At 41.1% G+C, this 22,696-nt stretch overlaps 1 protein-coding gene and 1 pseudogene across 1 annotated transcript; both read left to right on the top strand.

The window, feature by feature from the left end:
- The first annotated feature begins 4,963 nt into the window (after positions 1–4,963).
- Positions 4,964–6,104, top strand: LOC121143124 (annotated as a pseudogene).
- A 6,225-nt stretch (positions 6,105–12,329) lies between these two features.
- Positions 12,330–16,597, top strand: Avpr1a (arginine vasopressin receptor 1A). The gene is made up of 2 exons (XM_040754794.1): positions 12,330–13,563; positions 15,938–16,597. The coding sequence occupies exons 1-2, from the start codon at positions 12,576–12,578 to the stop codon at positions 16,222–16,224; spliced, it is 1,275 nt and encodes a 424-aa protein (XP_040610728.1). The 5' UTR covers positions 12,330–12,575; the 3' UTR covers positions 16,225–16,597.
- The last annotated feature ends 6,099 nt before the right edge of the window (positions 16,598–22,696 follow it).

Genomic DNA, 22,696 nt, shown 5'->3' with positions numbered 1-22,696 from the left:
TGATTAGCTCTGCAGTGGTCATAAAGGGAACTCACCTTTCAATCAAATCTCATATGCAATTGGCAAATGGAGGATTCTTGTTACACTGGGAACTCATAGAATGGTAGGGATCCTGGGATTTCTAGTCATAAAAGCATTTGTACATGAACATTAAAATCAACGTATAGGTATGTAATGAGAGAGCTACAGAGGAAGTAGGGACAGATATTTCCAAAATCCCCACTACTATCCTTTTGATCACCATGTTTCATGCTTGCATTGCAGATAGAAAACAAAATAAATTAAAATTTAACAAAGAAGGTTATTACTAAGAGAGTATGGAGTAGAAGCTGGGAAGAAGTAGTTTCCCATCAAAGGGATAAAACAGGAACAAAAACATAAACTGATAATACTAGTAATAGAGTTCCCAGTAAGAAGACCTGGAAAACAATGGGAAGAACAAACTTTAGAATTATGTAAACATGTGTTCCGGTTTCATTTCTGTTTGTGTGATGAAATATCCTGATATGAGGCAGAATCTTAAGGGAGAAAAGATTTATTTTAGCTTACAAGCTTACAATTCCACGTCACAGTCTATCACAGTCAAGATGGTGACAGTCCATCAAAGTCCCTCATAGTCAAGATGGTCACAGTCCCTCATAGTCAAGATGGCCACAGTCCCTCATAGTCAAGATGGCCACAGCCTATCACAGTCAAGACAGTCACAGTCCCTCATAGTCAAGATGGCCACAGCCTATCACAGTCAAGACAGTCACAGTCCATCAAAGTCAAGGCAGTAGGAACTTACAACAGGTAATTGCATCACATCCAAGAGCAGAGAAAGAACAGAAATGCATGCATGACTAGTGCTCAATTAGCCCTCTCTCCACTCTTATACAACTCAGGACCCAAAGTCAGGGAATCCACCACCCACAATGAGCAGAACTTCCCACAGCAATCAGTGCAATCAAGACAATCCTCCACAGATTCTACACTGAGACTCCCTTCCAGAATGCAAGTTGACAATTAAAACTTACTGTCACAGCACAGAAACAAACTTACGCTCTTTTTAAAATAACTTTGTTGATCTTAGGATTAACCCTAAATATACGATTATGTCTTAATTATAATTGTAAAGTGGAAGTTATACTATCAGAGTTATAGTTTAGCTATGAAAATTAAAAGATATGTCTATCTATAGAATCACAATATCTGCAAATGACACCAGCTGCTAGTCTTCCCTACAAAACATCCATGTATTTGCTAAAAGTAGACAGGAAAACATGCAGTCAGACATGTTGGCTTAGAGTTGCTGGCTCTGCCTGCAAGTTTATTCTGAAGTTCAATTAATAAGCATATGAAGAATAAGATTGATATTAACCTTGCTGGAAATAGGTCATTGTACAAAAAACCCTTATACCTCTCATAACTATTGTGGAGACAAAATGTACAATGTATATGGGAAGTGCTTTGTCACTGAAAAACCATAATAAATAAACCCCAGGCATAACTATATTTATCTCTATTAGTCTCCCACCAGTATTCATACAACCTGGTAATTGTCACAGTCTTCATTTTATGACAGAGAAGTTCTCAATGGATAAAAAATTATGAGATGAGAGAAGAAAAAGGAGAGAGGAAGGGGGGGCCTGCATTCTCCTGTAAATGCATTTGGATTGAACAAACTGCGTTCGGCAGATTTCCCCAGATGTTTCCAGTGATAGGTGGCAACATCTCTAGCATGTTTTACCTCACTGGAGCTGGAGAGATTTTACCTGTAACTTGAACAAACTAAAAGGAAGCCAAGCATACTGTTCTCTTTTCCTAAATAGTAGATGCGTTGAAAGTTTATGCAATGTATTTCAACGTCTGTTCTGTAGCCTCACTGTGCGACCACTTCGTGTACTGGGGAGTTGGGTTGGGGTGTGTGAGAAGGGCAGCAGCTTGGATTTGATTCCATTTATAAGGGCATTGGCTTCTTGCCAAGAATTCATCGTAACCCTACAAGAAGAGAGGAAGAAGCCTCACCTATTGATAATGACATAGAAGCTCAGGTTTTAACCTAATGTTGTTTTCTCAGAAAGACTAAGCGTGGCCCCACCTCTCAACCATTTCCCACAGCAGTAAACTCTGCAGATGCCATGGAGGAAAAGCACAGATTTGGTGGACAGCTAAGCATGGGTAGAAGCCAACAGCCCTATAAAACAGAAGCTGTGTGATCCTTGATAAACTCCTTAATAAAAGTGGATCTCTGATTTCCCATCTGTTAAGAATGGGAACATAACAACTCCCTGAATGTTTGTGCATAGAAGAGCATCAACAAATGTTATATTTTAAGGTGAGAGACCACCCTCACACCACTCTGTGATGACAAAGATTCCAAACCCCCTTGGGAAGCACCATATCTACATTTATTCATGCTGTAATTGTACTGAAAACCTTGGTTTGGGAAAGGACTTAAAATTCATGTTAGCTCTGTCATCATCTCCATTGCCCAAGTTTCTTGTGCAATGAGATTGTTTCCCCTTGTGCTGTATGTGCACATCTAGAAAATGCAATTCTATAGATATGTATATGATGGTGACTGAGATACATAAAAATAATTTTATTAAGGACTTATTAAAAGATTACATGAACTTTTCTGCTTGATCACAAACACAGGTACAGGTAAATAATCAAGAATATTAAATAGTTTTCCCAGAGTCATATTTCTAGTATGCTCTAAGGTGACCACTGCAAGTTTCATATGCCTAGCTTCAGGTTAGCACTCTGCTGTCTAGGGAAGGCTGCTTGTTGGTGCAGAACTTATCTACACAGTGGACTATTAATACTTCTTGGATCATAGAATTTTTGTACAACGTAAAAGAGTTATACAGCAATTTGAAGCCTGAGTTTTACAAATTAGCTATATATTATTACTATTATTGCTACCATTAACTTTTCAATGCTCGATTTTACTCCAATTGATCCCCATATAATTGCTGGAAACTGGTAAGGGAAACGATGGTGGTGGAGAGAGGAGTGACGACAGCCATTTATGGAGGACCTGTAATGGTCTAGTCATTTTCCTGGGTGCCTTTTTGCACGACATTTGAACCCTAAGAAAAACGGTGCACTAACTGCCTGCACCTATTCCCCAGCAGAGCACAAGCCGGACGCCTCCTTCATTGCGTCCACACCAGCCTTCACTCCTATCACCAGTGATCTTCCTGACACTAACCCTGAAGGGCGTTCACATGCTTGATATTGTTTTCCTTAGTATTTCTGAAGGGTGTGGTATTTAACCACTCGCTCTTAAAATACGCAGGATTGTTTTGTTTTGTTTAGATAGTGATACAGCCCAGGCAGACTTCAAACTCGGTGTCCATTGCAGCAGTCCCACTAGATCTGGGGTTACAGGCATTTACTTCATTGCCCAGCTCAAAGTACACCTTGGAATTTGTGGTACAGAGTTGTCTCACATCATGTTACTCATCGAGTTTTGTTTTTGTTTTAACATTTGTTTATTCACTTGGGTTGGGGGAGCAATACCATGCATGAGGAGGTCAGAGGACAATTTGCAAGTATTGTTTCCTCTTTTCCATCACATGGTTTCTAGAGACTAAACTCAGGTCATAAGGCTTGGTGGAAAATACCTTTACTCACTATGCCATCCTGCTGGCCTTCGGGTTGTGTTACAATTTCCTTTTCAGGCTGAATGTGTGCATTTGTTTTCGCATACACAACAAAATGAACGGGCCAGTTTCCATTTGCATTAAAATTTATTTTCCACACAATCTGCTGTATACAAAATAAAAAGTCCAGAATGAGTGACAATCTATAGGGTTAGATTAGAAGATTCACTGCAAATAATATGCTCTAAAAAATTCATAGTAAAAACAACAGACATCAAAATATACTAACGTTGATGATATTATAAATATACAGGCCCACAATTGTAATAGTAGATTTCTAGACCTCTTTGTCAATCATTCATAAATAAGGAGTCAGAAAACAACTGAAACCATTGAGTTTTTGAACAATCCTATCAGACACTTAGACTGGATTGACATTCATAGATCCGCCTCCTACAATATATGTATATTCTTTTCGATTATACACTGAAAAATCACATGGCTAAAAATACTTGTACAATTCCCGGTGATGGTGGTGCACGCCTTTAATCCCAGCACTCGGGAGGCAGAGACAGGCAGATCTCTGAGAGACCCCCAAATAAAATGCTCCAGGGGCTTTGTGACCTACTCTTGTGCTGAAGAGGTGGACGCTGCAATGTGTGCTCGGCCACACAAGGTTGGCGGGCATGTGGTGGAACCAAAGAGAGCCGTTTCTAGAGAGGATTCTGGAAAGCCTGGTGCCCATTTAACTGTGAAGAAAAAATTTGTTGGTGGTATTAAAGAATATAATCTGAGAGACTACTTTGAAAATTATGGCAAGAATGAAACCATAGAAATTATGGAAAACTGGCAGAGTGGAAAAAAGATCTGCTTTTGTAGCTTTTGATGATCATGGCTCTGCTGACAAAATTATTGTTCAGAAATACCACACTATTAATGGGCCTAATTGTAAAGTGAGAAGGGCCCTTTCTAAACAAGAGATGCAGTCTGCTGGATCGCAGAGAGGTGGTGGAGATGGATCTGGCAACTTTATAGGTTGTGGAGGAAACTTTGGAGGTGGCAGAGGTAATTTTGGTCTTTATCTGTTGTCACTTTGTCTTTTTCTTTTCGTTACATCAGGTATATTGCCCTGTAAATTGTTGTAGTGGTACCAGGAATAAAAAAATTAACGAATTTTTAAATTAAAAAAAAGAATGCATCTGCCAGTCCAAGAAATGCTGCCCAGACTGGACTGGGAGCAACACCTTGCCGGTGCCCCCGGGACCTGCAGCTGCTCCTGACCAAAAGAGACCATCCGGCTTTCAGAGAGAACAAAGTGATGACATCTGAAGAAACAAGTAGGGAAGAAAGTTCTGAAACTCAAAATAGAAATGGCTGATAAAGAAAATATTGAAAACACAATTTTAAAAAACTGCATTCCATTAAAAGCTGATGAAGCAACCAGTTCAGAAATACTTGAGGATAATGTTCAAACTGTGCAGTTATTATCAACCAGAGATGATGTCCAAGGTCGCACTATGACATCAGACCAGGCATGTCACCTTAAAGACACAAAAAGAGAAAAGGCACCATCAAGAAGCATAGCATCTGAAGGTGTAACCAGGACTCATTTGTCTAATACCAGACTTATAGAAAAGTCAGAAAATATGAACCGGCACAGATACACAGTAGCAGGAGCAACCATTCCTAGATCAGTTCAGCCCAACGAAGCCACTAGAGAGAAAATCTCCAGAGAACTGGCAAAGGAAGAAGGCTTAAAAGGCCTCTTAACCTAATAGCTAATCAATCTGAGTCAAAAGGACAAAAGGAAAACCCATTTGGGTCCTTTTGGACTACCATGGCAGAAGAAGATAAACAGAGATGACTTACCAAAAAAGTAAACCAAACAATTTCTGAATGCCTGAACCTGATCAATAAGAAGGGATGTCCCAAAGAAGAAACTTTAGACACATTGAATGACCTGATTCGTAATATTCCAGATGACAAAAAAACTTGTTAAATATTGGATATGACTTGTATGTACTGAACCAGTCACAAGTCCTATTGAAAATATTATCTCACTCTACGAGAAGACCACTCTGGCAGGGTCTCAGCCTATTAAAGAGATGCAACACACAATCATAGATATTTTAACAAGGAAGAGTCAAGACAAAGTTAACTTGGGAGAAAATATTGAGGAGGCTCATGCAACCAAGGGATACACCCAGGAAGTCAAAACTGAAGAAACAAGTGTCAATCTAGAGCCAGAAAATTCAGGAGAGAGGCATGAGTATCAGAGGAATGTTAAAGTCTGAAAACAACCAAGACAAAGAAACAAAAGGTCCAGCCAATGATTTCATAACCCCTGATTTAAAAACTGAAGCAGGTTGCCTAATTAGAGATAACGTATCTTCTACACCATGCTTGCAAAGTATGAAAAAGAAGATGCAGCATGGTAAAAATTCCACCTTTAAAGAGCTAAAGCTACTCTGGTTTCTCTTCAGATCGTATAAATCTTTCACCTTTTGCTAAAGAGCTAAAGTTTCTCACAGCAATGAGGCATTCTGGGAGCATTCAAGAGAAGATGTTACAGCTGCTGGAAATGTTAAAAGACCATGGCCCTTCTGTGTCTTCACTGGGACATTTGTCTGAGTTGGGAGAGGATGCTTTTGTTTGCTGCCCCAATGCAGCACTGTGCCCTCTGTTCTGAGACTGACACAGCGGGAGAGAAATGGCACTCCTGAGAAAGGAGGGGGGCTGTATTATTCCCGAGGTGGTTGTCGTGTTCAACTTTATGTGGGTCTGAAGCTGACCATGCACAACACAGTGGACTTTATTAGCTTGTTTATTGTTTTTTAAATACTTACAAGAAAGCCAGTGACAGAGAGGGAGGACTGATGAGCAAAGGGATTAAGACTAGGCCGGTTTAACCCCCAGAAACAGCTGACCTGGCAAGGGTTAGCTCTTGAATCCCAGGCTGATGCCTGGGAATCCAGCATGGGACTGATCAAGACCCCTGAATGGGGGTGTCAGTGAGGAGGTCTAGGTAATCTATTGAGCCTTGGGCCCAGATCAGTACCCATCCCAAGTATACACACGGACTTTGGACTCCCATCCAACAATGTGAGATGCATTCTCACCCTGAACTCTTGGGGGGAGAATCAAGGCCCTGCCCTGGATGAAATGACAGACTATGGACACCCCAAGGAGGGCCTCACCCTCCCTGGGGAAATGAGGGGATAGTGGGGGGTTGGTGGGAGGGCACAGGAGGAGGGGAGGGAAGCGGAGAGGGACTCGGAATTGACATGTGAAGCAACCTTGTTTCTAATTTAAATTTAAATTTAAAAATAAAAAATAAAAATAAAAAATCAGCAAAGATACACAATAAAAATACAATAATGAAGCATAATTTTAAATGTAGTCTATATAGATTTATATTTTACATTGACTTTGTACCTAATATGTTCATCATAAATATCTATTTTATGTTTTAAAGAATGCAGCTGCCAACAATCAGAATTGGATGGAGGTGGGACTTAGGGATGGTCCCTACCCCTAACTGCTGGATTATTTGCTTCTGACAGATTCAGGCACGGGGTATATTAGGTTGTATATCAACTGATGAGCCTATTAGGCTCCAGGTGGTGGTTCCAATCCAATGATCACACAGATGTCTATGGTTAAAGGCAGATCCCAAAACAAAACCAAAATTTTTTTCTGATATTTATATTCATATGGTACACATTAAAACAATGTCCACATAGTTGTAAATATTAGAAACTAGAAAAAGTTAAGAACTAAAATATATATCATTTACTTATAGACATATATATATACAATAGGGTTATATAATATATATTATAGTGATTAAAAGGCTTATTACAAAAATCAATACAACATAGGGTTTATTATACAGGTGAATGAATTATGCTAACTTTAATTGTTAATGTGAGAAACAAGCTTGAGGAGAGGCTCAGGGAAGCTTCTGAACAAAAAACAGTGTTTCATTACTATGACTATAAAAAGAAAACCTGAATAGTTTATCTCAAATGATTGACTTCTATATGACAAAGCCAACTGAGAAAATACTACTTTTTTATTTATTTAAATTAGAAACATGCATGCTTCAAATGTCAATCCCAGCTCCCTCTGCTTCTCCCTCCCAGCTCCACCCTCACCCCCCACCCCCAAGGCCAATCCCCACATCTTTCCCCAGGGAGGGTTAGGCCTGCCTTAGGGGGATCTCCAGAGTCTGTCATTTCATCCAGGGCAGAACTTAGGCACTTCCCCATGTGTCCTGGCTGAGAGAGCATCCCTCCATGTGGAATGGGCTCCAAAAATTCATTTTTATGCCATGGTGAACACTGATCTACTACCCAAGGACCCAGAGATCTCCGAGGGCTCCTCACTGACACTACATTCATGGAGTCTGGTTCAGTCCCCTGTTGGCCTCTCAGGCATCAGTCTGGGATTCAAGAGTTCCCCCTTGTCTGATCAGCTATCTTTGTGGGTTTCACCATCATGGTCTTGACCCCTTTGCTCATCACTCCTCCATCTCTGTCACTGGGTTCCTGCAGGTCAGTTCAGTGTTTAGCTGTATCTGTCTCTGCTTCCATCAGTTACTGGATGAAGGTTCTAGGATGTTATATAAGGAAGTCATCAACCTTATCATTAGGTAGGGGAAAATACTACTTTTTAGAAAAAACTTCTGTCTCTTACAGTCTTGTGTCCCCTGAGCCCTAGGTGTAGGGATTGTGGTATAGCTGTTCCCTGTGGGACTGAACACACCACAGTCTCTTAGTTTCTGCATTTGTTGTTCCTCTGTAGTGTTCTCTATAGTCATCCCCATCTGCTGCAAAGAGATGCTTCTCTGATGACAGGTGAGAACTGTGCTATCCCTGGGTAAAGGATGAGTATGTAGAATGAGGGGTGAGAACTGTGCTAACCTGTGGGTCAGGGATGAGTGTTTAGAACTCAGCGGGCTACTATATCAGATTAGCAAAATAGAAGTAGTAGGTTCTCCTCCATGGTCTGTGATCTCTCCAGTCAGGAGTGGTTGGCTATGTTTATAATCCCAGGCTTGAGTCCCCTTGTACTGAGTAGGTTTTGAGTCCAGGCAGACAGATGTTGGCTACCTCTACTCTGCAAGATATCAGTGCCAATATTGCTCCATTTGGACCTAACTTGCTAGGCATTCATTGTAGTTTGCAGGGTTTATAGCTCCGTAGAACTGCTGATAATTCTCCTCCTCCATAGCCTGACACTGAGAGATGGCCAGCAGAGAGGAGGCCTCCAGGTCAGTACCTGCTTGGTTTTCCAAGTCCTGTTGATTTACTGCATAGTAAAAATAAGTCAGATTAAATGTAATTGGAAACATCAAGGTGAATCACCAAATATTTTAAGTTAGCGGTATTTTATACCCTCATCTCAAATAGATAATTATGTTGGAAATTCTCATGTGCACATTGGAACTGCTGTGTTAGTGAATTAGCCTCTTCATCTCAAGCAACATGTCTACTTTGTTCAGGGATAAATTGCTTGTAAACATACAATTATGACTTTGAAAAATCCTAACAAAATAAAATGTTACATACTCCATATTCAAAGAGGTTTTGGGGAAATTGGAAATATCTGACAAGGGCGTGAAATGTCAGACAGAGAAAGGAAGAGAAGGGAGTAAGCAAAAATAGAATGTATTTCTTCTAAACTAACCTCTGTTCAAACCAAAGTAAGAAGATTATAAGACATTTAAAAATAGACAATATTCATTCATTTTACAAAAAAATATTCAAACCAGAAAAAGGTCATTGATCCCATCAAAACTTCTTATGTTAGCTCACACAACTTTTCTCATAAAAGGGACCAAAGAAAGGTATACTGGAAATGGCCAGCCGCCTAAGACAATGAGTCTTGAAGATCATCAAATTCAAGACTATCAAAGACACCGAGTGTGACTATGTAAATAATCCAAGTGAATATCAGTATATTAAGAGCCAAAGACTTAAGCATAGTCATTCGGTTTAATGTAGTTTTTAAAAGCTTTGAATCCCAAGTAACTTTTAAATACAAACTGGTCTTCTAAAAGTGGCCTCTAGTGCATAGACCACACTCTAAAGTAGTTGACCAACACAGCACCTGAAGTGGTATGGGGCTGGGGGAGGAGGTGAATACAATCAAAACCCATCTTATGACATTCTCAAATAATTAATAAAATGTTATTTTTATAAAATACTGATTGGGAAATACTTCCTTTAAGTGAATTTCCTCCTGATGCTGGAATGACTGGACTGAGAACGACTAGAGGTACTATGTCTATTGCCTTTGCAATGTTAATCCTGTTTCCAGGAAGTGGAAACAGTGGGGTGTTGGGTAGGGAGTCTATGAGGAAACGTTGACAGACAGAGTTGAGCAGTTTTCCTTTGGGAGAGTTTCAGATTCTCTCTATGAGTGATGTGGTGGTGGTGTGAATGAGAATGGCCTCCATACAGGCTCACATGTTTCAATGCTGGGTCCCCACTTGGTAGAACTCTTTGAGGATGATTAGGAGGTGTGGCCTTGTTGGAGGAGGGGTGTTCCTGGGCGAGGTGGGCATTGAGGTTTCAAGACTTCTTGAATTCCTCATGCTCCCTCTCACGGCCTCTTGCTTGTGGATCAAGACATGAGCTCTCAGCTGCTGCTCCAGCTGTTCCCAGCACCATGTCTTTTCTCTGCTACATTACAGCTTCTCTAACTCTCTGAAACTGTAAGCCAGCTACACACTTTCTTTTATAAGTTGCCTTGGTCATGGTGTCTTATCCCAGCAATAGAAAAATAACTAAGAAAACAGGTTTCCCGGGAGGATGAGATGCATACACAACCCTCTCCCATGGCATGTGACCACTGGATTCTAATCAGAGACAACATATTCAAACCTTCTGTTAAATATAAAACAATTTAGAGGTGTGTTGCTTTAGTTTGGAAGAAAAGGTTCAGTGACAAGATAGCAGGTAACATCGAGAATTGCGTATTTGAAAAAGAGGGATGAATACTTTGAACACCCATTAAATACCCAAAATTCAATCACTTATGTGATCCTCAAAGCAAATACATGAATTTCTCACAAATATTTTATAGATTGAAGCATTTGAAGCTCAAAAATTAAAACAAAGTCTCAGTAAGGGAAGGACACTGCTGCTTCCATTAACTGGACCTCTGGAATTCTGGGTAGAAAAAAAAACAGGAAATGAAAGACAGCAATGATTCCAGGCCATATATGTTTTATTTTCTGTCATTTCCTTTTCGTCATCTCACTCCCATCTCCAAAACAAGCTATCTGAAATCCCTGGAGAGCAGCAGAGAAATTCTAATACTGCAATTTGTGTCTTCAAAAAGGGGGGTGTTGCCACTCTGGAACAGTGACTATAATCAAATTTCTTGGAGGTTTTGCTTTCCTTTTTCTCAAATGAGTGGTTTGGAAACTAACTTTTGATGTTTTCCTGGCCTTCGTGGAGAAAAGCCCACGTAAGCACCGAGTCCCATCTTCACAGTATTTCTCCACCAGGACATGGCATCACATGATTCTCCGTTTAACTTCCTAAATGAGAACAACAAGTACTTTCATTGCAAGTTATATAGACAGAGGCTTATCTAACCACGGTGAAACTAGGCTGTTTCCATGCTTCAAACCCTGCACTCTTAATGTAACAGTCCGGAGGTTTCTACAGGCATGCATGAAATTATGTAGCAATGCTACCTGTACCGAAAAAAAATTATTTTTGTGATTGCACTTCACATTTTTCCAGAAGCAATCAGATTTGTACTATTGCCACAAATACCCTAATGTTCTAATGCCCAAGGCTCCTTTACCTGTACCTATGAAGTTTGTGTGTTCCTTCTTCAAAATAGCTCCCCCTGCTGTCCTTGGTAGCGTCCCTTCACCAGAGTTAAGGCACCTGACATCTCCCTGAAGCTTCACAGCTGGACTTAGGCGTGTAGAGCAAACAATTACGGGGGTGGGGGGGGGTGGATCGTCTGTTCTAAATGCTTCTTTCCCTCTCCCTAGCTGCTAGGTTAAGAGCCCAGACGAACACGGACACACACACACCACACACACACACAGAGCGATGGAGATAGATCACGCCCCCCCGATTCTCGCCACCCTGCTGCCCTGCCGCTGTGAGAATCGGGCTTTCTAGAGAAGCCCCTGTTCATAGCTGATCCCCGCTGAGCATGTGGAGTCACCAGGGTAGACTGTGCACACCCATCCAGAAGACGGCAGGGTACAAGTGAGCGGGTCTTTCCTGTTCGCGAGCAAAAGCAGGGTGACGAAGTCCCCAGAAAGAGAGAGAGCTCTGAGTCATGTGATTTATTTTACCCCAGACAACATGTAGCAGGGAAACCAAGCAGGGAATAAAAGCAACCTGTGTGAATAGCCTAGGCGCAGAGTTAGGGGAAACGCCGGGTTTGTGAGACCAGACAGAGCCCCGGGTTCAGGTGCGCAGAGTTCGCAGCCGCAGCAGATGCAGATCTCTAAGGACGTATTTGCACCTGTTGACGTCCTGTGAGGCTTTAAATGGGTTTGAAAATGGGGCTGGAGCAAACCCGGAGGAGACCAGAGAAGTTTGGGGCAGAGCGGGAAAGCGCCTAGTTCTGCGGAGGAATCTAAGAGTCTCGCTCCACCCCTGCAGCCAGGGAAGAGGACAAATCACAAACGACTGGGAGGGGTGGGGGTTAGGGGAGTAGGGACAGTCTCCAGCCACTAGGACATGAGAGGAGAGAGTCCTGACAGCCCAAGAGTGTGTTGTGAGCTCTGAGTGTTGGAAGGGAAACAGCAGGAGCTGGGACACGCACGCTTGAACATCCCACCCCAACTGCTCGCCCTGCGCTCCTGGGATTGCGCAGCCGAGAGACTGAAGGAAGGAAGGACAGTGCTGGAGTTTAGGGCACGGGTCTTTGGGTCCTCAGAGGCTGCGGGAAGGAAGCAGCCCAGGCGGGCCAGGGCTTTCCAGGCACTGCCCCGACAGCATGAGTTTCCCGCGAGGTCCCCACGATCGAGCGGTGAGCAACTCCAGCCCGTGGTGGCCTCTGAGCGCCGCCGAGGATGCCAACAGCAGCCGGGAGGCAGCGGGGCACCGGGAAGGCAGCGACCCTCCAGGGGATGTACGCAACGAGGAGCTGGCCAAGCTGGAGATCGCCGTGCTGGCGGTGATTTTCGTGGTGGCCTTGCTGGGCAATAGCAGTGTGCTGCTGGCGCTGCATCGCACGCCACGCAAGACGTCCCGCATGCACCTCTTCATCCGACACCTCAGCCTGGCCGACCTGGCGGTAGCCTTCTTCCAGGTGTTGCCACAGCTGTGCTGGGACATCACCTACCGCTTCCGCGGGCCCGACTGGCTGTGCCGCGTGGTGAAGCACCTGCAGGTGTTTGCCATGTTCGCGTCTGCCTACATGCTGGTGGTCATGACCGCCGATCGCTACATCGCTGTGTGCCACCCGCTCAAGACCCTGCAGCAGCCCGCGCGCCGCTCACGCCTCATGATAGCCGCCTCCTGGGTGCTGAGCTTCGTACTGAGCACGCCTCAGTACTTCATCTTCTCTATGATCGAAATCGAGGTGAACAACGGCACCAAAACCCAAGACTGCTGGGCTACCTTTATCCAGCCCTGGGGTACCCGCGCCTACGTGACCTGGATGACCAGTGGTGTCTTCCTGGTACCTGTGGTCATCCTAGGTACCTGCTATGGCTTCATCTGCTACCACATCTGGCGCAATGTCCGTGGGAAGACAGCGTCGCGTCAGAGCAAGGGCAGCAAGGGCTCTGGGGAAGCCAAGGCTCCCTTCCACAAGGGGCTTCTGGTCACGCCTTGTGTCAGCAGCGTAAAGACCATTTCCCGAGCCAAGATCCGTACGGTGAAGATGACTTTTGTGATCGTGACTGCCTATATCCTCTGCTGGGCGCCTTTCTTCATCGTCCAGATGTGGTCAGTCTGGGATGACAATTTCATCTGGACCGGTGAGTGTGAGAACATGGAGGTTGTGTGTGTGTGTGTGTGTGTGTGGTGTGTGGTATGTGTGTGTGTGTGAGAGAGAGAGAGAGAGAGAGAGAGAGAGAAAGAGAGAGAGAGATTTCATAGTACCTGCTCAATAATTAAGCTTCTACATGCATAAGAATTGATGTCTTACATGTCTACATCATGGAGGAAAAATGAGCAAAAATGCAAATTCCTGAGGCCTGCACCCCAGATACATTAGGGGCCAGGTGTCAGCATGTATGACCATCCTAACGCCATGCACTATGCCTACTAGTTGCAAAACAATAGTGACATTTTGCCAAATTACTTAGGCTTCTTGGATACCCCACCTTCAAGCCCATCAAGGCTCAGGGGATATTCTTAGTGTCAGGGTGGCTTTTTCTTGGATTTAGGAAACTATCATAATTAACAGAAAACTTCTAATGAAATTCCTCCAAGGTCAAGGATAGAGACAGACACACTTTTCTGGAAAAGGCTGGAAGAGGGTTCAAGAAGTCTAAACTGGCTTTAGTTCATTCATCCTTCCTCATTATAGTATCTTCATTTTTCTAACCATAACAACTTTCTTTTCCTGGTACTCCAGAGCAGGAGAGTTGATCACCTAAATTCATTGGATTCATTCATTAGTCTCTTTCAGCACTATTTGGCAACAGAACTCTTCACACCACACAAATCGCTCTATAGTTCACCGCGGAAGCTCCCCACCCCATAGGCCGGTTTCATTTTAGTTCCTTCACAAACCAGAAAAAGCCATCCGCCCAGAGGCTATTATTTCATTTTGTGTTTTATCACATATGGTCTTTTTATAAAAAAAGACATTTTCCAAACCAAGTGTGTTACAGAAGTGTTCCTGATGAAAACTCTGGTCAGGATAGAAACATTTGGGAGAAGCCATATCTTTTTGTAATTATAGGATTGAGGCATGGAATAAATGCAATGCATTTCGAGAGTATTATTTTTTAATGCTCATAAATTTCATTTAAATGAATACTTTTGTAGGCTATATTGCTAATAATGAGGAATAAAGCAAAGTCCTTTTCATTTACTTTTCCCTGCTTAGAAGCCTCTCAGAGTGCCAAGCAAGTTTTAAAATTCTATTGCTCATTGAAATTTGGACATAATTACTAAGGTCCTTGCTTGTGCCGTGCATATTGAGGATGTCTATTATTTTTAATACCATGCATGGCTTGTGGTCACCTGTGCAGTTCCTAGCACAAAGCAGTAAATGGTCTACAGCAGTGGTTCTCACCCTTCATAATACTGTGGCCCTTTGATACAGTTTCTCTTGCTGTGATGGTGCCCAACCATAACATTATTCTCAATGCTACTTTGTAATTGTAATTTTGCTACTTTTATGAATTGTAATGTAAATGTGTGGTATGCAGGATGGTCTTAGGTGACTCCTGTGAAGGGGTTCTTCAACCCCAAAGAGGTCAAAACCCACAGGTTGAGAACCACTGGTCTAAAGTTTATTTTGCCATGTTAAAAGGGAAATGACCTAAGTCTATATAGAAATCAGGAGCAATCTGGTGGTTGGTGGTTTGTCCTATGTTTTTTTTTTTAATGATCAGTGCAATAGTTTCATTTTGAAGAGTTGTGATAGTCATGTAGTTTACCAGGGGTAACTCATGGAATATTTTAAAGTCCTATTTGAATCTCTAATTCAGCTACTTGGGCCTTTGTTGCTGTCTGCTTTAATTATGTTATTTTGTTTTGTTTTTATTATTTGGAACAGGGTCACATAGAATCCAGATGTTTCTCTCATTATAAGTTGTTTAAGCTACAATCAAAGATGGTCTTTTAAAAATCAAACCAAATAACTAATGAGTCACAAACATTCAGTTAAAGCTAGCATTCTTTGGAGATTGGTTTTCACTACCCTCTTGTATAGAGTTTCCACTCACATCTGCTAAACACAGTCCATGTGGCATACTGTGCCTAAGTTATTAGCATGAATACAATTTGGTGTATGTGGTCATAAACACTTCAGATTTCTAGTCTGTATCTACCATGCCTGTTCACAAAGTCTCCCACCAATGTACGGAATACAGTTTTTTAAATAAATTATTCAATAGCTTCACCTTCTTGGAATTCCTATCCATTATATTGAACTGCTCTAACAGTAACTGCTGTAAACTATTTGCACTAACTTTTAGATGCTTTCTTTCACAACCAATTTCCAAAAAGCCCTCATTTCCCTGAAACACCAATGTTTCCCCAGCAAATAAAATGTTCATTTCTATACTAACATGCAACTTTTTAACTCATTAGTCAGAAGGAAAATAGCTCAATCCAGTGCGGTATGCGGGGTCTTGCTTTGGCTGTTTAAATAATCTCCCCACAATTCTCACACAGATTCAGAGAATCCTTCCATCACCATCACAGCCTTACTGGCCTCGCTGAACAGCTGCTGCAACCCATGGATATACATGTTTTTTAGTGGCCACCTCCTGCAAGACTGTGTCCACAGTTTCCCGTGCTGTCAGCACGTGGTGCAAAAGCTCGCCAAGGACGACTCGGACAGCATGAGCAGAGGACAGACTTCTCACTCTAACAACCGAAGCCCAACAAACAGCACAGGGACGTGGAAGGACTCACCTAAATCTTCCAGGTCCATTAAATTCATCCCGGTCTCCACCTGAGCTGCACAGCCCTGCAGTCTGACTCTCGGGGGAGGGGAGCTTTGTAATCCATTCTCTCTGAATCCAGCTAGAGATCATAAGAGCAGATGAGTTTATGTGAGATAGCCGCAAACCAGCTCAATACATAGTTTCTAGCTGTGTTTTCCTCATTGCTGTGACCAGAAGCTGAATTACTTTTGCATAGACTATTAATGAAAATGTGCTACACTGAAATGTGTAAGCCTGGTTTGTAACTGTACTGACTTTATATTCTGTGGTTGACGTTTTTGTTTGCTGTTGCTGTTGTATTTTTATTTCTGACGTAAGTGAGGCTTGATTGCTTCAAGTCATGTGATGTGCACTGTTTCTGAACAAAGTGAATTCATGATCTAAAGACCGGTGTTGCTGCTGCAATTTGTACATCATAGAATGTAACAGGAGGTGCAGGAGGCTTGGGTTGACAATGAAAAGGAGATGACTGGGTACCTGGAAGTTCTTCCTTCACAGTCCTGATGTTCTATTGACTTTGAGGAACATGCTTACTAAGAGGCCAAAGGTTTGACAATGTCAAGGACAGGCCAATAATTTGCGTAATGGATGCCACACTTTATAGAGGCCTAGAAGAGAACTACAGACATTCTCTTGGATAATTTACACATACATTGACCAGCATCATAAGGCATCCTGTACTAAGACAGATGTTAATACCACATATACCTACTTGGTGAATCTAGATTCATAGATTTTAACAAGTCTCCGAGAGTAACTCCAGACATAAGATGCTCACCAAAGGTTTGATTTAAAACATTTTACTAATTTTTCCCATTTCTAGTCCGTACAGCAGGTCCAGAACAAAAAGTCGGCGGAGATGTGGGGAAACAGGAGACAGAGAAGGAAAGGGCATCTAAGCCTTAGTCTGGGTTCCTTCATTCGACGTATGATTTGCAGCAAGATACTTAAAAGTACGTAAAACCTCCATTTTGGACTGTACAATGGGCTTGATAACACTCACCTCGAAGGGTCGTTGTGAGGATCAAATGAAATTAAATGTGTGGGTGTTTAAAAAAAAGTGCCATCGATCAGCAAGCTAGTTGTTTTCATTTTACTCTTGGGATCTTCAGAGCTACAGATTTTTTTTATTCCAGCTTATTTTTCACCCACTAGCATTTGTTTCGTGTCTGAGATGAGGACTTGAAGACTTAAATATAGATCTGCTGACTCACTGTAAAGTCAGCCACTACTGAGCCCGGCTCGCCCATATCAAAGAAGTCTTCCAGCACAGAGCTAGCACTCGCTCTCCATGCAGATAAGCCAACGCCAGTCAAGATCATCACATTCTTTCGTTTTTCATTTAAGAGAAATTACAACACTCCTTGGCTGTGGGCTTTGCATTTCTTTTTTTATCAATGAGATTCTGTTGTCGACTTAGTTCAAGATCAAGCAGTGGTTTGATGATGCATCACAGATATTTAGCAATCCTCAGAGTAATAGTTGCTTTTAATAGTGTTATCAGACTTTTTTTTAACCCTGTAGATAAGAGGCCATTGGCTGGATGGTACCACAGTAACCTGAATCACCAGCTTCACTCCTTTTCATTCTGTTGCATTTCCAAGTTCTCAGCCCTCGGAATCTCTGGGTTAATAGGTCAAAAACTGTTTCCAAACATTTGGGAGAGATTGTTCCCTTAGGTTTTAGAGTTCTTCTTCCTAAAATAAAATTGGGTTGAGACACGGAAAAGCACTTGCCTTTTAATCTGAAAAAAATAATCACACCAAGTAAAAAATTGTGTGTGTGTGTGTGTGAGAGAGAGTGTGTGTGTGTAAATCATAGTTCAACCTTTGCCATCAATGCCAACAACTATGTCTTTATTGTTTGAGTTATAACAGCATGACCATAAGCCTGTCTCCGTTAGATGGTCAGTCTATTTAACAATCAATGTCTCTTCAGTTATTCAAAAACTAAAGCTTGTAGATTAGAATAAACGAGGTCCTACCTTTTCTAAACCCATTTCCAAAACATTACAAAGCTTTTTGGCATGATTTCTGTTTCCAAATACCAGCATGTGCTTCCAAGTTAAACATTTTTCATCTTACCCCTTTTCTAGGAGTGTCTCTGAAGTGACATCAACCAACTCACCTGGGTTTTCTCCCCTTTCTATGGTAAAAAGTGTTGTGATAGATATTGCAGTCTGGATTTGCAGAAAATAGTTTTTATTGTATATGCTCATCATGGCATCCTGTTGCTACCTCCTTTTAAATGTGTTGAGAGATTAAGGAGTGATCTGGAAGCCTAAGAAGAAGCAGGGTACTGGGGTAACCCTCTATGGTTTAAGTAATCTAGCTAATACTAAACTTTCCAGATGTAGTGCATCCAGAGACAGCATGCATATAGCCCCAAGAAACAGTCTACATTAGAAGAGGCCATCTTTCTGTCTCAGAAGAAGGAAGCTGTAGGTTAAAGACAGGAAATGTTCTGGGATAGAAAACTTTCCTCTCCTTGACCAAAGGGCAGATCTGAAGAACTATTGTATGTTTAATGGAGTTTACAGTCCAGCAGAAGTATGTCATTTTTTTTTATTCTGTAGGTTATCTAAGGGAGGGTCTTGCAGATCTATAACATTAATGTGCTATGTGGGTATTAGATATATGCTAGATAGAGGTCTACTAGGAAGGGAAAGGTGGTTTCTTAAAACAGTTGATAAGTATCAACAAATGATGACAAGTAAGCATTTTACAGTACATATTCAATACCTAATGGAATTTTTAAAGTGTGAAACTAGTTAGTCATTTCTCCTTTATCTCCTCTGAAATATAACTGGACAGAAAATTGGCGAGCTGTATATTTGACCTAAATACACAGTTATTATCTTCATCAATAAAGATTTAGCACCTTCAGGTCTAAGAAAGTTTGGTTGAGACCAAGAAAGAAGAGAAACAAGTCATTTTAACAACTTGCTGGTCTATGCCAAGCTTATCACAGTTTCTAGAGCAGACAAGCACTTGTGATTTAAAACATTACAGCTTTATCTGTTATTTCATAACTAATGAAATGCAATTGGCTTCAAGCTTTATTCTTCTCAAGCTCTAAAAGCTAGAGTTTTAAACTCATTTCAGCACTGACAACTTACACACTTGTCTCCACCTAAAATATCATTAGGTATTATGTAGGGAGGAATTGAATATAATCTTTTACCACCCATATCCGAGATTAGGGTCCTATACACTTGCATAAATGGAGTCATACTGAGTAGCAGTTCTGTAAGAGACAGTCAAGGTAGATTGGGGACATCATGGAAGCCACTCCTTGAAGAAGCGAATCAGTCACGGTATCTAAGCCCTCCCCCTGCATGTGGACTTTCAATGCCAGCCGGTGCAAGGGTGGGGATGATGAGTAACACAGAATCAATCTTAGAGAAGGATTGCTGACTAGAGTTTGACTTCAGCCAGTTTGAGTGCATGACAGTTGTCCCAAGACCGCTCCAATGGGCTGAGTGGTAAGAGATGTGGTTCCATTTGTATATGGCACCAATGGATATTGCTACAACATCGTTTAGTTGTACTTCACTGTCACGAATCACAATGTACACTCGTGACCCCTGTTAGCATAAAACATGCATTGTTACAGGGTTTTATTTTAAATGCCATTTTTTGTACTTGCTGATAATCAAACCCAGGGATTGCCTCACATATTCAAGATCAGTACCTCACCACTAAATTTATTACCAGCCCCTTCTTTTCATAATTAATGTGTGAATATAGGCCTATATTGGTTTATGATTGAATAAAATAAAATCAGAATCTCATGCAATTAATTATTTTTAATATCCTATGATGAAATTAGCAAATACAGAAAAATAAGTTTATGTATAAATCTGACATCAGAATTGCTAGTAATCTGTAAAAATTAACATTTCTATGCACAAAAGTCATTATGTTTATATCACAAGATTCCCAAATTAAATATATTGCTGATCAACACTTTAAGTCAGTACTGTAAAAAGTTATGATGAACTAATATCTAGTGTTTAGCATCTATTTTTGGAATTATTTTTCTGTTTATTATTTATTTGTTTGTTGTTTATATTTATTTTATGTGTGAGTGTTCTGCATGCATACCTGCATGTCAGAAGAAGGCACCAGATCTCCTTACAGATAGCTGTGAGCCATCCGGTGGTTGCTTAAATTGAACTCAGGACCTCTGCAACAGCAACCAGTGTTCTTACCCACTAAGCCATCTCTCCAACCCCCTGGAATTATTTTTCAAATATATTGTGTCCTGCAATTTTTTATGCTGAATAGAACAATTTTAGCCTATTCTTCCTGGGTCTAATGTATGACTTCAGCTTCACATAGACATTGAAATATAGTAAGATTATATTTAATATTTGGTCTTCTATAGAAGAAGGCTTGTGGCAGAATATTATTAAATAACATAATATATATCACACATATGTTATTATATTGTTATATTGAAATAAATCGATTTTATTCTGCACTGGCATTTCTAGGAATAAAAGCAAGTTGCAGATCAGCTTGAAATATTTTATAACTCACTTTAATGATGAAATATATTTCATATTAATTCTGCTGATCTAGAAATAGGTTGAGGATGCAGCTAAGTGGTAGAATGCTTGCCCCCCCACCCATGTCAGGGTTCTGGGTTCAATTCCTACCACTGGGAAAAACTGTTCCATAGTCTGTAGTTGTTAATAGGTTTATATTTGAATACAAAAATGTTTATACTATTTGACCATGGCAAGAGTAAGTTAAACTTTGTAAGTACCTTTTTACTAAGTTATCATCAAGGAAATAAATAAGTGCTGTTCTAGTCTATATTAAGGCACTCACCATAAATTGTAGGTATCCAAGGTCACATCTGTTTTCCGGTCCTTAAAATGTCATTTATGCTCATTTATTTCTAAAAATAATCAAATTGGCTTTGGGGTCCCTAGTGATCAAAAACACTCTCTTCATAGTCTTTCCAGTAAGTGTTCTTTTCCCTGGGGGCTAATAGGTTCCAATCATATTAACTTCAAACCTATGTTGTCTAATGTTTTCTTCTTTATTTTATAAATTGAATCTTAACAGCATGGACTAAAAGCTAGTTTGGGGGTTGGCTTAAATTCTAGAGGCAGTGAATGCTCAGAAAGGAAGAAAGAGATTTTGAAATTTCTATTTAAAAATATTGCTGATGTGTGAAAGGTTTATCAAAAACTAGAATAATAATTACATAGCACACGAAGACTTGCACTGAAACAGGTCGACGCAGAAGCTGCTCTTCACTCTGTCTTTAACCCTTCTTGACCACGAGTTGTGTGTTTCTCCCATCTGCTCTCCGTTCCTCTTTGCACACTGCCCTAGTTTGCTGTGATAAAACCACCCTAGGGGAGAAAAGAGTTCATTTCATCTCAAAGTTCCCAGTTTACTAGTCATCACTGCCACTAAGGAAAGTCAGGGCAGGCACTGGAGGAAGGAGTTAAAGCAGATACCATGGAGGAATTCTGTTTACTAGAAACACACACACACACACACACACACCACACCATGTGTGCATGTGCACACACACACACATCACACCACATACACATGCACATATATGCAACACACACACATACATATATAACACACACATACACACCACACACATACATAGACATCCACACATCCACACACTACACACACACACCACACAACTCACACCACATACACATGCACATATACACATATATACACCACACACACATACATACATACACATACCACATACACACATACCACATACACACACACCACATACACATACATGTATAACACACACACAAAATACAACATACATACACGCACACTCATATGCTTTCATTTCCCTACATTCTTCATTCTATTTGTCACAAATAATTTTTCTATGTGTTCCATGCCTAGAAATGTTCGCCATCATTTTTGTGTTAAATAACCAACCCCACCCCCTTTGCTCTGCTTTTTTTAGAGTCAGGACATCACTCTGTAGCTCTGACTGACATGATCTCATGATTTGTCTCAGCTTCTTCTGCAGTAGAAAAATTACAGGCATGCACCACAACCCCTAGCAATCACCTGACTTTTAAAGAAACCTTAAAAGTCCAACTGCCCCACTCCTGGGCATACACCCGAAGGAATCAAAGGTATCATACAACAGACACACCCATGTGCCCCTTTATTGTGGAACTTGGACTCAACCTAGATTCTTTTCAGTGGATGGAAAAAATGGTATATAGACAATGGAGTATTTTTAAGTCATGAAGAATGAATCCATGTCATTTGTAAGAAAGTGGATGTATCTGAGGGTCATCGTATGTATCAGTTACTCTCCTTATTACTGTGGCCAAATACCTGACAAGAAACGACTCAAGGGTGAGTAGGTTTATTCCATCCTGCAGTTCAAAGAGACAGTCTATCATGGCAGGGAAACACAGCATCAGGAGCTGGAGATGTCTGCTCCGTTCTATCTGCAGTTGGGA

This window comes from Mesocricetus auratus, unplaced genomic scaffold (assembly GCF_017639785.1).
Source record: "Mesocricetus auratus isolate SY011 unplaced genomic scaffold, BCM_Maur_2.0 Super-Scaffold_100011, whole genome shotgun sequence".
Taxonomy (NCBI): Eukaryota; Metazoa; Chordata; class Mammalia; order Rodentia; family Cricetidae; genus Mesocricetus; species Mesocricetus auratus.
This window is presented reverse-complemented; position numbering and strand designations above follow the sequence as displayed.